General features: G+C 40.1%; 3 protein-coding genes across 4 annotated transcripts; all 3 read right to left on the bottom strand.

Annotated features, from left to right (window-relative positions):
- Positions 1–83: 83 nt before the first annotated feature.
- LOC111000393 lies at positions 84–10446 on the bottom strand. Of its 2 annotated transcripts, XM_045628215.1 has the most exons (17): positions 9913–10445; positions 8698–8874; positions 8384–8485; positions 7840–7944; positions 7381–7439; positions 6536–6727; positions 6347–6444; positions 6130–6274; positions 5391–5521; positions 2960–3110; positions 2756–2872; positions 2526–2671; positions 2300–2453; positions 1898–2218; positions 1728–1823; positions 1418–1654; positions 84–1351 (listed from the first exon to the last, which is right to left on the bottom strand). In XM_045628215.1, the coding sequence occupies exons 1-17, from the start codon at positions 10067–10069 to the stop codon at positions 1226–1228; spliced, it is 2514 nt and encodes an 837-aa protein (XP_045484171.1). In that variant the 5' UTR covers positions 10070–10445; the 3' UTR covers positions 84–1225. The 2 variants fall into 2 exon arrangements, with proteins under 2 accessions (XP_045484171.1, XP_045484172.1); XM_045628216.1 differs by lacking the exon at positions 8384–8485 and having other exon boundaries at positions 9913–10446.
- LOC123689181 lies at positions 3117–4674 on the bottom strand. Its single transcript, XM_045628217.1, has 3 exons — positions 4203–4674; positions 3841–4035; positions 3117–3754 (listed from the first exon to the last, which is right to left on the bottom strand). The coding sequence occupies exons 1-3, from the start codon at positions 4344–4346 to the stop codon at positions 3533–3535; spliced, it is 561 nt and encodes a 186-aa protein (XP_045484173.1). The 5' UTR covers positions 4347–4674; the 3' UTR covers positions 3117–3532.
- A 549-nt stretch (positions 10447–10995) lies between the features above and the next one.
- Positions 10996–16068, bottom strand: LOC111000380 (probable ATP-dependent RNA helicase DDX27). The gene is made up of 15 exons (XM_045628352.1): positions 15836–16068; positions 15555–15641; positions 15188–15320; positions 14910–15007; positions 14554–14746; positions 14204–14352; positions 14006–14089; positions 13703–13830; positions 13361–13558; positions 12979–13123; positions 12651–12833; positions 12254–12434; positions 11697–11897; positions 11454–11590; positions 10996–11346 (listed from the first exon to the last, which is right to left on the bottom strand). Exons 1-15 carry the CDS (start codon positions 15926–15928, stop codon positions 11014–11016), a joined length of 2343 nt encoding a protein of 780 aa, XP_045484308.1. The 5' UTR covers positions 15929–16068; the 3' UTR covers positions 10996–11013.
- Between the last annotated feature and the right edge of the window lie 330 nt (positions 16069–16398).

Below are 16398 nucleotides of genomic sequence, written 5' to 3' on the forward strand. Positions count from 1 at the left end.
AAATCTTAATGCATAAAAGGAGCTGAAGGGGGAGAAATCTCGTCGAGGAGGTAGACAGCGAGGTGAATAAAACACGCCCAAAGTCGAGGACAACAATTTATTTTGCCGCCAATAATCACTATCAAAGTACCAACTATTTATTTAAAATATTTATTAAAGTGGATCGACACAATTTATGCACAATTTTAACATATGCCGGACCGTTACATAAAAGCGAGACGTTTGAAGATTTTTACAATATATTCTTGCATCGCAATCTAAACTAAAATATAGTCAAATATTATTTTCCATACAGCGGAACGGATAAAAATAAAACTATAGTACATAAAACTATGTATACACAGTTATCGCCGACGTGAGTAAAAAAAACGCATACACAAAAGGAGTAGTAAAACGTCCCGATAGACAAAAAACCACCCGCCCTCGACCGATTCGAAACGTATACGACATTTTCGACGACACCGGACGAGCTCGGCTTTTCTGTATTCGGAGACGAAACATTTTGTAATTATTTATATATTTTAAAACTCGCCATTAACGATCACGAGTCACGGTATACGGTTTATATATTATGTACATACATCTGTCTTCGGGCAGAGACACGTTTCGCATGAACGTCTCCGAGGCACTTGCGAACAAAGTAATTTAAACGTACGCACGCCGCCTACTACATTATTTACATTTTATGTATATCAATTGCAAACTATCGATAAAAATAATTTTCGCTATATTCTTAAAACCTAGCGAACACCCTAGGTGACAGTGGATTTATTGCGTTTCACCAAATTTACAAGAATATTTAAAAGTTACATTCCGCCATCCGGAGTCGAACGATCACAGTTCATGACGTCCCGACGACTTTTGCAGCCGCATCGCGATCTTTGCCAAGGCTCACGACTGACGACGATCTCACTTTCACCACGCGACATAATTTATTTCTATTTGTGAACTTTAACTTTAAAGATAGTCTCGTCTGAGTCATCTGACAAAGGCATCTCAAATCTATCTGATCCGTAAAAATTATCCAGAAACGGCTTCGAAGCCACCATACGCTCACGACAGAAAGAGATGGCTCCGTTTGCTTTGTAATTTCGATGAAATTATTAAAAATCGTGGTAATAGGGATAAAATATTTAATCTGATAAATTGCAACTATATCGGAGTCTCGTTTCCCTCTGTCGAAATAAAAGTGTCACTCGCCGAGGCCGCGGCGGGACGGCGCGTGCTACTGGAAGTCCGCGAGCGTCTGCCGCCAGGTGGCGTGGAAGGGGATGCGCAGGAGTTTCAGCTTCGTGTTCGGCAGCTGGGCCGACAGGAGCCGCTGCAGCGTGGGAATGGGGAGGATTTCCACCTGGAACGAAGCGGCCTTTTTTACCGACGAGTCTCCTTTACGATTCGGTCGCGAGACGAAGCGTACCTGAGGCGGGCCGGCGACGTGTCTCAAATCGTCGGGCAGCCTACACCCGGGCACGGGCTTCAGCACGGGTATGCACTCCCCGAGCTCCCTCCTCGCCCCCTGCCCCTCCGAGGCCTCCACCTCCCCTCCGGCCTCGCACTGATCGATGAAGAGCTCGGTGACGCGGAGCAACTCTATGGTGACGCCCCACATGAGATGCGTCAGGGTGTCTTTCAGCCGGAGCACGCCGCTCAGCACCTGCGATCGAAACGCTGTTTAGAAGTTGGAATAGCGCGACCTTCCGACGAAGATATATTCCACGGGCCCTGACCTGCTTGTTCGTGGTCGCCGACTGCGACACGTAGGTCGGTATTATGAGTAGTCTCTGAATGTTTTTGCACTCCGCCAACGCATCGTCGAAGCCCACCTGCGGCGAGAGAGGGAATATTTCAGTTTCTATCGAGCGGTCGAGTCGCACGACGTACTAGTCGGGTGAGCCACCTTGACGTCAAAGTTGACCAGCTCCAATCTGGTGAGCTTCGGCAGAGACGCCAGGGCCTTCAAGAGCGCCGACGCGGCGCAGTGCGGGACGCCCCTCTCCAGCCTCAGCCTGCGGAGGCGGACGAGCTTCGCGAGCGCGGCGGCGAACGGACTGCCGAACGAGCACTCGCCCAGCTCCAGAGACTCCAGTCGATCCAGTTGGCCAACCACCTCGCAGGCGCACCAGCCCAGCTCCTTTATGGACGTGAGGGACAGGTGCTGCAGGTCCCTCAGCGCGCTCAGAGGTTGCAGATTGCGCGTCAGCGACAGACCTTTCAGACTCTGGAGACGCGAGAACAGAGAGGGTTCGTCAGCTGGAACGTAAACGAAATAGAAAATATCATCGACGGGACGACTCCGCACCTTCAGCCTCAGCAGCTCCAGCCTCGGCAGCTCGGCCAAGGGTTCGGGGTCGAGCACGGTGTCGCAGATGGCGGGGGCGCACAGCGCGCGCAACGTGCTCACCCGCCGACACACCTCCTCCACCACGCGAGCCGGACAACGGCACAGCTCCAACCTGAGGATGAAAGAACTTGCAACCCTGAACTCGTTCGTATAAATGTTGGCGACTAGGATCGTCGAAACGGACCGTTCCAGAGTCTCCACGGTGCCGACGCTCTCGATGAATCGATCCCAGAAGACGGTGTCGTTCGAGGGCAGGAGCATTTTCCGTAAGTCCAACCATTTCGTGGAGCGCTTCTTCAAGACCGTGCACAACCCGCCCCAATCGCTCACCTGCGAGAGACGTCAGAGCCGAACTTAGAACATTTTATTGTCTTCTCTTTGGTTTCATTCGCACGGCGACAGATTAAGTCTTACGTGTGAATTTTTCATCCGGACATGTCTCCAGAGCGCGGGCGTATCCGTCAGCGTCTGCCAGAGCTTGCAGACGCGCGCGCACCGGGCCAGGTCTCGCATGCCCACGTATTGGAAAATCTGAAATGTTTCACGTCAAAGTTATTCCATCGAAACAAATAAATTGTAAAATACAAAATTGCTAATAATTTAGAACCAGACGCGTACCTGAAGGGCGACGTCGTAGTTCTTCTCTCGGGCGCTCGCGTAGAAGCTGGAGAAGTAGTCCGTGTCGTCCGCTTTGGTCCTTCCTCTCCGCCGGGGGGAAGCGGCCGGCGGCGGCGAAGCCCCGTTCGTCACGCGACGGCCCGCTTTCTCGCTAAGGAATCGACGATTGATACAATAAATTGACGCTCGATCGAATCGGAAAAGCGACGGTGCATACGATAGAGTACGATTTCGTGTCAATCGTAAAGTAAAATGACGAATCGAGTGGTTCACGGCTCCGAAGCGGACTCACCTTATCGAACAGATCGGTCGAGGTAGGAAAACCCGTGTGTGATTTTCAATTCTTTATTCGGTTTCCTCCGGCTCTTAATACTAGTATAATATCAACGTAAAACGTAAAATGTCGACAAGGAACGGGTCGAATTTGCGGAAACGTAAAACTGCTCAAAAGCCATTTGAGATTAAGCCCTATCCCTCGTTACGCCATTCTAAACAAAGCAAAGCGCGAATCTTCGGAACGTTAAAATTTGAGTAAAATTGAAGTTTATTTTATTTTTATTTTATTTATTGAAGTTAGTTCGGTAGTCCGCGCGAAACGACTATAAAGCGTCGGCCGTTGATGACGGCCAACGACTGCGGCAACGCGTGTCTCTGGAGCGTAGCGGACGAGGTGTTCGGGGTTTGGGGCAGCGCCTGGGCCGGCGGGGCCGAAGGGGCGGGGCCGGCCTGTGTCGAGGCGGAAGTCGCGCTCGGGGACACCGCCCACACTCTCTGGCCGTCCGCGCCGCCGGACATCTGCAATTACATTTTATTCGAGTCAATATTGTTATCGGGGTTTGCAATGACCGTATCAGTAGTATTTAGGATCGACGAAGTCTCACCTTCATCCGCAGCAGCACGCGCTTGTCGTTCTTCTGAGTCTTAGGAGCCGGGACGAGCCTCGGGACCGGCACCGAGTCGGCCGCCTGATCGACCGAAGCCGGGACGGGGACGGGAGCTTGAAGACCGGACGCGGTCGTCACCCCAGATTTGTGGACCAACGACGGGGGATCCCGGGGCGACGAAGAGTCACAGTTCTGTAGATTACACGTGTACGATCTCAAGACTCGAGCGTCTATACTACTCCGGGCGCATCTTTCATATTGTCATAACATATTTATTAAATGTTTCAAGAAACAAATACCATTTACTGAGACTCTGAGAAATACCAATAATTAATTAAATTATTACTGTATATATTTACCTTGCAAAAGAAGGGATGCGGCGGCGCGTGCGTCAGCCCCAGACAGGCGGGGTGGTAGAGGCAGAGGCAGGCGGCGCAGGCCAACGAGGGCACGGCCCCGCGGCCGCAGCTCATGGAGCACGGCTGTCGGACGCCACGCCCCATCTGCGTCGGACTCGGGGTGACGTACGTGCATCTCTTTCTTTGGAGCGTTGCTCGCGTTGCGAGACCCGAAACTATTTTGACTCTCCGGGAATCGAACCCGGGATCTTACTTTTATTAGTAGGTTTCACTATTGCCGTTACGTTTAGTCAAGAATGAAATCGTATCATAGTTTCTAATGTTAATATTAATAAAAATGTAACATTCGATATTTAGACTTTTAGAAGCTCAGTCTAAATACCGGAGAGAGCTTTCTCGATCTAAAGAATCCGTTCAGTGCTTTCGAAGATAACAAACAGAGAATCGATTGATCATATTGAATAATAACAATATTTACCTGCGCGTGGTCGTCGAGGTGCGCGGCGCGGGCGAGGTGCGGCGGCGCCGTCCTGCGGCCACACATCTCTCCACCACTGGCCGAGGCACACGAGCGCAGGCCGCCGCCGACGCGGGGCGACGCGACCCGCGTTTTAGCAACGTTTAACTCGTGCACGAGCCTACTTTCGCTCGGGTCGCCTCGCGTCGGCGACGGCCTCCGAGCCTCCGCATCGCTCGACGATGACTCTCCACTAATCTCCCTCGCGTGAGGATGACTCGATCTTTTCGAGTTCAATTTGGGCTCGATTAGTGTAGCGTCGACAGACGTGAGGACATTTCAAATGAATTGGCGCCGAGAGCCGTGAACCACATTTCGATTTCATCAAATTAACAATTTACTGACAAACACTACATTTTCTAAATAGTAATAATAGTATATTAATATAGAAATTACTTAATAGTAGAAAGCAATCGCCGGAGCTGAGCAGGGATTCCTTGGACTTGAGTTTCCAGATTATTTCTGATCCAACCGCTTCGGCGAATGCTTCAGCTCACCGTGAACATCATACGGAACTGGCTCCGAAATCCAAATCTCAATAATTCCTTTATACAACTATAAAGAATGTTCTCAGAAGTTCACGATGAGCCTCGTCGCTCCACAAATTGCTGAGCTTCACCCGGTGAAGCTGGGCAATGAGTATCGCTGTTAGGTATGAAACGGCCGTATACCTAGGTTTCTTCCAGGCCGTGTTGTTGTTGTCCGCGGCGGGCTGCGTCTGAGACGTGCGTCTGGGCTGCTTCGGAGTCGCCGGAGTGGAGGGAGCGCTGTTGTTGTTGAGGCGGGACCCGATCGACTTCACCTGTCGTAATACATTATTCTTATTATATTGTTACGAAGGCGGGTCGTCTGCAATATCTCTAGATTTTTCAAAAATCTGGACCGGAAGCTAGACTGAGCACTCTAGAACGCCGTCCGACAAGGACCGAGCAATGTGCGAAAGAGACAAAGAGTACTGGCGTTCTAGAATTATACAATCGCTATTCAGTAGCGATCCTGCCTAGAAAGTTCTCGAATATCGTTGAAGCTTATTCCGAGATATATAAGCGAGCCAAAACGCGACCAATCAATTCAGTTTCGAATGCGATATCAAGAGAAAAATACCGAAGAAAAAAGTGAACACAAGTGATAAAGTACTTGTCGAAGTGTGCGTTATGAAAGTTTTGTGTGTAATAAGTGAATTTTTGCGAGAAATTTCGGGTTAATTTGTGTTTTAGATTTCTTACTGATTTTATTAAGAAATAAACCCTCGAAGAGATGTACGGCATTTTCAATCCGATCCCCTAACTAATTAGTCAATTTGCGTTAAGAAACGTTTTTGTATTTATTGTAGCATAATTATTTTCGTTCAGAGATCGACTATTAGCCAGGAGTATTTCCCGTGACGTTGTCATTTCGAAAGCAGTGAACCTTGATTTTGGCAGGCGGCGACTTCACCGCGGGCTCGGGGCTGGCTCCCTTGGGCGGTTTGGGTTTGGGAGTGCGTTTGAGGTCCGCCACCGTCTGAGTGGGCGGCGGCACGGGAGATTCCACGCGACGGATCACTTTGGCGTCGCTGAAAATAAACATTCACTTTATAATAAGATATTCGCAGACATCGTTTCAAAATCGAGGCCTCGTCACTCACCGAATTATTTCCTTTTCGGGGTCATCTATACCGAGAGGTTCCTTGAAGAACGAAAAGTTGTCCAACGTGAGACCGCTGCCTGACAGATTTTCGGCCACCTGCAATGCGATTTCATTTAAGAATCTTATTAATAGACAGAGGGTGAGTTTATACAGAAGGGAACGATCAGTTAACGGAAAGACTTGTCACCTCTCTGGTAGATCTGAGCTTCTTCCCGCTGGGCATGTAGTAGTAGATGTCGGCGTTGCGGCGCGAGTGCGCATCGAGCGCCGCTCGGTACACCAGCTCCCGTTTCCAGCCTCGCTCCAAGGGCACGCGCAGAAGCGGCGACGACATCTCCACGGTGGGCCGCCGGCCACCCTTGGCCGGGGACGAGGAGGCCTGTCATTATCAAAATCGCTCCTAATTATTTACCACAATAGACCAACAGTCGGCGCTTCGTCGGCAACATTAATACATAGTTATTTATTAAGTGCTTAAAAATTTTCACTTCCACTTACAACCAATTCACATATAGCCCTTTGTATTATAAAATTATATTTTATTTTTTTACGAATTTTATTGCTACCCAATACCTACTTCAGATGAAAACTAGCATGAGATCACACAACTAGCAGTAAATTTAGATCTTCCAAGAATACACGACATATCACTATAGCAATACTAACTTTAATATCCTTTCCCGTCTCTATTTTAAAAGGCTGCATGCACAAAAATGTTAATGAAACATATAATTTCGAAAATATTAAATCTTACTAAGAGATACGAACTTTTATCTCTTCTTTACTTCCATTTATCCTCTGTGGCTGCTTTCACAAAGAAAATTAAAAATGAGTGAAATTTAAATCTCATATTAGTTGGGTTTATCCAAACAATTTTAAAATTATGAAAAATACTGTATTACTTATTTTAATAAACAGATTACAATAAAAAATTACTTGTGAACGAGAAAAGTGTATAGTGCTCTACTAAATAGGGAGTTGTGTGAATTGAATTAAACACATTCTTAATAAATTATAAAATGATTAACTCACATCTGTTGCTCCATCTCCTTCGGATCTTGACGATAGGGCTGATGATGGTCTTGAACTATCTGTTGAAAAAACATCAACATCATCTTATTTAAGACTGGATTACATGCAACATAAAATGCTTGTTATATGCATGCTAATACGCTTGAAATGTGCAATGGCAATAATAGGTACAGTCACATTTTATGCCATTAAAATTATTTAAAATTTTTGTAAACCTAAGTTATCAAATATTTATCTAAATATTCAGTGGTAAGATTATGTCTACAATCATTTAGAAGACATTGGTAAGTGGAAAAGGTCACAATTATGCCTCAATAGCTGAGCCCTAATATTTTGTGACTGTAATTAAATTTGGTCGCATTTCATAACGCAGGGTGACTGAAAAATATTGACCATATGTAAAATATGCTATTACCTATTTATTAATACGTCTAATAATGTTTAAGAATTATTAATTACCTGTGTCTTGTCTGGGTCGTTTTGGAATCTTTGATGGTAAGGTCAAAACTTTTCTTATCGGAGTGACGAGCTTTACAGCTTCTGATACATGAGCCTGCCAATTATCTAGTTACAAAAAGAAAGTCTTCTTTTAAACATTACACTAATAATTTTATTTGAATTAGTTAATATACAGATAGATATAAAGTTTTATGTACAATAAGTTTTAACAGAAGTGTTCTAAAGAAATGCACAATTCATAAACATACTATAAACCTTAATCAGTTAAAGCATTGTGGCCTTTGGACAAAAGTGATGAGAACAAAAAAAATTATAGCTATAAGAGGAATTTAGTAAATTTATAAACAAGGGTTAATCTACAAAACGCCCACCTTTACAGATAAGATCCTAAATTACAAATAGTGTGCAAAATCCAATATAAAAATAAGTTAAAACAAATTTTAAATTAAATGTAAAAACAGTGTGGAAAGGAAAAAAGTCAAGGCATACTTTTTCTAATATCAAAAGCATAGTAAAATGAAAACCATAAAGTTAAAAGTCTTACCTAAAATTTCAGAATAAGCAGACAAGCTGCTATTTTCAATAGAATCAAACCCCTTAAAGTCTTGATCTGTTGAATATCTCCGTAAAAATTTCCAATCCTCATCTGTGGTGCAAGGAAATCACCAATGATTCATTATTAAAGAATAGAACAAAACTTTGTCTTTAAGGATCATTCTTTATATTGTTGTAAATATAAATTTTTGTTAAAAGTAGAATTAAAGAATTCTACATTTTATGTTATTGAGTTAAAATAGATAAAGTACTCTGCAACAAGTAATGCACTAGAGAAGCAGAATTATCTTAAAACTGACTTACCAACAATCTTATTGAACTCTGTTAGGTCACAGTCACTCTGTTCAAATCCCTTAAACTCTGTGTCTTGTTCATCACTGAAGGCAGCAGACGCCCTGCGCTTTTTGCCTTTTTGGTCATTATCATCTTTCTTTTCATTTGTATCATCAGATAGTTTAGCATCTGATGTGGTTGATGATTCTGGATAGAAAAAAAAATTCTAATAAATATATTTAATCAACACTGCAGTAAATTTGTGCATTAACTAGTTTAATTGTCATTAAATAGTTTCATAATTATTTTTATCTCCTATCTCTATTTATATAAAATTCTCGCATCACAATGTTAGTTTCTATACTCCTTCAAAACATCTAGACAATAGGTCTGAGAATCAACTACCATCTATCTTTCAAACCCCTAAGTGATAAAGGGTGTCCAGCTCAATAAAGGAATACAAGTGCATAATAGAAAATAAGGAGAAACAAAGTTTGCAGGGGCAGCTAGTCAAAAAAAACGACAAGAGACAAATGCTCATTATCAATGTGACATATACCTCATGTTGTTTATAAAAAAGAGGCTATCTCGATTTATAACTGCATATGATATCATAACAGCTTTCAGTCAAATACTATATATAGGCAAGGAACAAATGATATATATGTAGAGTTTAGAGGTATTATGTCCACTGTCAGCTGGCAATTAGAACAGAATGATAGTAGAAATATCAAATACACCATAGTTTAGCATGCTCATGAAATTCAGCAAATTGACCTTATGTATACATATTCAGTTGGGGGCACATAGCTTATGAAATAATAGCAAACATAAATCTGCCAAAAATTTCCTAATTTCCATAAATGTACCACATTAATATATCTGGAAATATTAGACAAAAGTAAAATTTAGAAAATTTTATATAAAAATCTACTAGTTACATAGAAGCTCGATATGCCCCTAATTCTATATACATAATAGATACCAATATTTTAACCAACAATATGCACTCATACAGTGTTCAATAAGTTTTTAGGTTTTAATTGAACACTTGCTCAGTGCCTCATTTAAAATAAGGTTTCATTAGCAAACATTTAGATAGAAAAACAAACCATATTACTAATACGATGATAGCTAATGATTATTAACATTATATTTATATGTTAGGATACATTTTTGTTATGACTAAATAATGATCAAGATGTCAACAGATATGTTAGGTTATGTTTTGGCCAAGACACAAACCTTGTTCAGGCTTGGCTTCTTCCTTAGATTCCTCCACCAAAGTTTCTGAGGACGGCTGTGAATCCTGTTTAGTATGTGTAGCCTCTTCTACAACCACATCACTACAAACAGTAGCATCCTTAGACACCTTATCGCCAACCGCCATTTCATTCGACATTGTCAATTCTAATTATATCACAATCCTAGTCTCAGGCCTTGTATAACCACATTACAATCACTAAACTACACCAGGCCACAGTACGAATAAATTAGAAACAGAGGTTCTGGACTGTTGTGCGCGTCACTAAGGCGATTTCCCGCTAATATTGTCAGTAAAAAAACTTCAAGTAATACTAGCAGGCGACACGTAGATCGCTGTTTTAGAGTACCATAAACGTTATTTCATTAATATTTTTATACGATTACACACCATATACAGACATTTAGATTATATTTTATCAGAGAATTATATTAATATACGTCAACTTTATTTCCCAGAGAAAATGTCGTTCAGAAAATCATAAACAACATCCGCTAGACAGACGCCACATTTTGAATGTATTATCTATGTTTTACACTTTATGGTTGCCACAGACTGCAATAAATACATTTAAATATAATATATTATTGGAAACGACCAATTAAGCTATTGAACGGGTTATTATATATATTTTGTAATAGTACTATACTAGTACTATTACAAAATTAAGCAGTTTTAAAAATACAATATCGAGCATAGATCGAATTAAACCTCAAAATAACTTTATTCATATAGGTAAACATGTACACTTATGAACATTAAAAAAAACGTAATTGTAAATTTACTACCAGTTCGCATGTCAAGGGCGTAGAGCAGTCAAGAAACTTTCCGCCACTCTTTTGAATCGCTAAGTTTTGAGTCATACAAATTGTTTGAACTGGAGCAAATCAATCCCAAGGATTAGGATCATTTAAGTATTCGTCACATTTATAAAAATTACGTGACCCAATAATAATGATCATGTTCTCGTGTGACGCATGATACACGGTGAAAACTAAACTCATTGTCACCGCCATCTATCACAATTAAATTAACTTTTTATTATTAGGAATAAAAAAAAAGTATTTCAATTCTTAAGACTTTTACTTTCTTTTTCTAACGTTCTTTGGCGCTTGTGGTTTGCCAAAGCTCTTCCCTTTAGGTTTATTTTTCCCTTTAACAGGTGCACCTCTGCCCTTTTGCTTTTCTTTTCCCGGATGAATAGGCTTCCCTTTTTGGACCCTGTTTGCATCATATCGTAGGCGTTTTGTTGAGGTTTTTGACGTGTCTGTTAGATCGTTAGCGAAGTTGCTCTGTTTTTTCCTGGGTTTTCCCGCGTTCTTGCGTTGGATGGGTCTTTCGTCATCTTCTTCAACTGCGCGTATTCTGCGTTGCTTCTTCTTCCCTTTAGCCATTCTCGATTGTAAAAGGGCAACCTGTAAGGATATTGGTTTTAAATTAGGTGTTTTGAGATTATGAAGAAATTAACTGTTTGAATGTTTAATTTAACTAATTTATTCATATTTATTTGGTTTGTAATTACCTTTTCCATTTCCCTCTTCACCCGTTCTTCAGCTGAATCTTTTGGTGTGTGTTTGCTAGGTTTCTTCTTCTTCTTGGGACCTTCATCATCTGAATCTTCATCTCGCCTTCGCTTCTTGCCTTTACCTTTTTGTGTATCTATAAAGAGAGGTAATATTATTTACTTATTACCACAATGATTGCAATAATTATATTTTATTGTTTACACTTATCCTGCCTTTAGAGTGTACAACAACTTAAATACCTTTTCCAGCATGTTTGGTGAGTGCCAACCGCTCTTTTTCCATTCGCTTTTCCTTCGGCGTCTGGAACCACTCTCGGCTCCTGTGCGTTTCGTACTTGGGGCCGTCTTCGTTCTTTGTACTGATAGCACCCTCTAACTTCTCCGTCTGTTTTTCCATTTTCTTTAACTGTTTCTCGGCATATTCTTCGTTGAGAATTGCAGCTGGATTTTAAAAAATAGTTTTAATAGTTACAGGACAAAACATTGGAAAAACTGTATATAGTCTTTCAATCAATCAGCTTTGAAAAACTGTATATAGTTTTTCAAAGCTCAAAAGCCCACACAAACACACGCACACACATACACATAGAGACACACACACCAAATTTATTTTTACAACTCTGTTTGCAATGTTTTCTTTGAGCATTTACTTATTTTCTTCTATTGTATCTTATGATAATGACGTGATTGTAAGTGTTCCGGTCCGGTGGTGGAGTGGCTATTTGTCACTAAGGTCTCCTGTTACAGTCTCTCTTTTTTATTATTATTATTAACGTCTTCAAGTTTTATGAACTTACATATCTCTGGCTCCAACTTGGCCATTCTGTCACGATATTTGGCCACTATGTCGGGCGGCACCTGTCGCGACTTGACCGGTCGCCTGGCTCTCTTCACGATGGCCTTGACGAGTGCCCGTTCGCCTTCGCCCGCTAACGACACGGACACGCCCGCTCTTCCCGCACGTGCTGTACGTCCCACCTGTCACATGGGAACTTTATAAAACTATGTCCATTTTCATAAGTATCTTTGATAAATTCACTTAGACAAAGTCAAAATTCATTTATTCATATTGGTAACATAATGTACACTGATGACATGACTATAATAAAATGTGTTACTACTATAAACTATGTAATGAACTATCAAAATTCTTTAGATAGTTTATAGTAGTAACAGTTTTGTTTTACACCATACCCTATGAATATAATGCTCCAAAGTAGCGGGCAGCGTGAAGTTAATTACAGTTTTGACCCCGGGTATGTCCAAACCTCTGGCCGCCACGTCTGTCGCCACGAGGAGGTCCACTTGTTCATCTTTAAACCTCTTGAGAGAATCCAGACGTTGGGGCTGGTTTAGAGCGCCGTGTAATTCGGCTACCTGGTAATTCATAAAAATTTAGTTCCAATACTGTGTATTCTTTTCAAAGAGAATATATTTTCCAGACGTTTCCACAACAGCAATAAACCTCATATATAGGCATAAACTACTATAATGGCTCGAAAAGTATGAACGGTCTGAATACCTTGACCCCTAGCAGTCCCAAGGCGACGTGTAAGCGATGCGCCTGCTTCTTGGTTTGGACGAATATCACAGCTCGGTCTCTGAAAGTGCGGCAGACTAACGCCGCTAGCATTGCCTCACGGTCTGACTCCCTTTCCTTACGTATTCTGTGAAGACATGTTGCAAATGAGAGTTTTTTATATTGTAACAGTAACGTCAAAATACGCAACATTTATTTGTTTATTTATTCTACATAATTATTCTATTTTAACAGTTGCTACTATTTCGTCAGAATCACACAATAATACCCACACCGATTATCCTACATAAAAATATATTTAAAAAATATTTATATCCCTAATTCACCAAGCTAGAAACAGTGACATTACAAAAGCACACATTACCTAACAAATTCTTGTCTCAAATTGAAGGCCACATCTTTGTTGGAATCCAGGAACAGTTTGACCGGTTTGTTTAAGGACACTGCAGCCAAATCCTTCACCTCGTCACTCATGGTAGCCGAGAACAGCATCGTTTGACGTTTGGGTGAACATTGGCGTATAATCTCCTTCATTTGCTCTGCAAAGTACTCGTCCAGCATTCTAACAATTAAATTGGAAATATTATTGATACAACCAATAAAAATCTAAAAACGTAGAAATATGTCTGCCTACAAGAGGCATCGATATACTCCATGTAGAATTAATAATTATTAACAAATAATTAATAATATTAATAAAACTCACCTATCCGCCTCATCCAAAACTAATACTTCGATACAATGCAAACCAAAGGATGGAGTATTCTTTATGTGGTCTATAAGTCGTCCGGGTGTTGCTATTACTATGTCCGGATTGCGACGTAGAACACTTTCCTATAAATAAGAATTATGTGATTTAATCACTTATTTAGTTTTTGTGCACTTAAAGGAACTATGAATAGAAGAAATATTACAATTTTCCTATTTCCGCATGTTATATTGAACAAGAACTACAGACTAATCAGAAATCCTAATTACATTTAAGGAAATGAATAAGATTTATTTTTACCTGATATTTGACATCCAGACCTCCAACTGATAAACCAACGGTTACAGACGTAAATTGAGCTAATTGTCGTGTTACCGTATGGACCTGTAAACATGAACCAAATTAACCAGTTTACTTATTTTAAGTAATTTATAAAACAAGACTAGTGGTGCAAGGTGCAAATAGTTCAAATGGAGATATTAGAAGAATTTTAATTACCTGAGCTCCCAATTCTCTAGTAGGTACTAATACCAGAACTCTAGTGATCCTGTCACCAACAGTTTTGTAAAGGAGTCGTTCTAATATTGGTAACATGTATGCTGCGGTTTTACCAGTACCTGTTGCAGCACACGCGCATATGTCTTTGCCTGTCAAAGAAAATAAGAGTAATTTCATATATTGGATAGTTTAGTCTGTGTTTTAATAAACAAATGAGGCATGTCTATTGTCACAAGTGGAAAACTGTGCACACTATAGATAGTATTATATTTAAGTTTGAATTTTTACAGGTTGTATTTTACTATTTATAGCAATTTATATACACAGACCAAAATAATATATATACATACCTAACAGTCCTATAGGTATGGTGGCGGACTGGATAGGTGTAGGATGCACATAGTTCAATGTGCCAATAGCTTTAAGCAGTGGGCGGGATAGGTTCATCATATAAAATGATGCATTTTCATCATATGCAGGTGGGTCTTCAAAGAAATCTTCATATTCAATTTGAGGACCTTGGGGTTCGCCTTCTTGTAACTCCTTAAAATAACAATCCATAATATGGGCTTGGTTAACTATGTTAACTATGCAACAATATTTAAACCATATTTTACTAAGCAATTTTTTCAACAAATCACTATGAAAAGACAAATTAGAGCCACAATGATAAAATAATAACCAACATTGAACAAAAGATGCTTACCTTTTTTAATTTTTGTTTTTTACCCTTTTTCTCTTTAACCTTTATTTCATCTTTTTTTAATTCATCATCAGATATTTCCAGCTCATCTACATTTTGTTCTGTAAAGCAAAAATGGTGCTTAAGACTGAACTGTATTTTTTTCCCAATTATTTAACCACAAACTTTTAATTACCTTTGTATACTTCTATTATGATTACATCATATTTTTATAAGGTACACTAACATAATTACTGTTTAGTTGTTGTAGTAGTAGTAGTAAATAGTAGAAATAAATATACCTTCTGCCTCTGAATCAGTGTCAACATCAGCATTGCCATTAACTTGTACTTCTGCTCGCCGCTTAGCTATCTTTTCGTCAAGAGTTTGTTTAACATTTCTTTTAATATACTTTTGTAAATCATCCCATGTGTCCTGTAAAAGTTATCTGCGTATATATAAGTAGGATTTTTAGGCTCTCAGGATTTAAACTAAGAAAGGTAACTAAGAAATCCTATACATTTTGTGCAAAAGTAAAGTAGCATCTTATTATACATTGGTTGACATACGGACTTACTAAAGTGAAATTCTACATATTTAATATATAAAATGTGAGGATGTGAACCTACATAGCAATAATATCAAAGCAATTAACAAAATGGTGCTTACCTTATGATATTCTTCAACTGAAGCTACAAATTTGAAAGAGGGATTAAAATCTGCTTTCTGCTTGGCTTTTAGTTTCGATGGTTGATACTGAAAGTAAAATTAGTAATTCATAAGATAATAATACTCTGGTAAATTTCTATGTAGTCATAGAGTTTTACATTCCATTAGATTCAGGATTTTACTTAATTAATATGAGCGTATATTTAAGTGGATTATTCATTAGTCGAATAACTTCTATTTAAAAGTAATATAATTAATAATGATCAAGTAAAAACACGTACTTCCTCTTCAACGTCTGATTCCTCCGAATAATCTTCAACTTCTTCACCATCGTTGATTGTTTTAATGAGCCCGGGGTGCCCCTCAATTTCCATAATTGCTATTAATATCTACAACTATTTATCATTTTATATTTCCAGCAAGGTATTATTTTAAAAGGTATATTTCCAAAAATACCTTTAAAGGTTAGCTTTCAAAAACACATGTATACAGTATAACTCAAACACACTACTTAAATAACATGTATCAGCTGTCAAAAGTTTCTATATGTCAATACAAAAAAAACGTCGAAGTTGCTATAATATAAATTTTCCTGAGTCTCAGTCGGGCTCGGGGCTATGCTCTCGGGGTTTAACTCTCGTGATTTAGTTAATTGGAGATGAAAAGAGCGCCTGCGTCCGGCTATACTCTCGGGGCATAACTCCTACATTTTAGGAAATTATCCTTGATTCAAGTGTACAACCAGGGCACGTACATACAGAGTAAATCAGGACGATTGTAAATTAGTACGATGTACGAGCCTTGGCTCGAACAGTTACATATCATTCTTGGTTTATTTTTTAAA

The sequence above is a fragment of the Pieris rapae genome, chromosome 5 (assembly GCF_905147795.1).
Source record: "Pieris rapae chromosome 5, ilPieRapa1.1, whole genome shotgun sequence".
Taxonomy (NCBI): domain Eukaryota; kingdom Metazoa; phylum Arthropoda; class Insecta; order Lepidoptera; family Pieridae; genus Pieris; species Pieris rapae.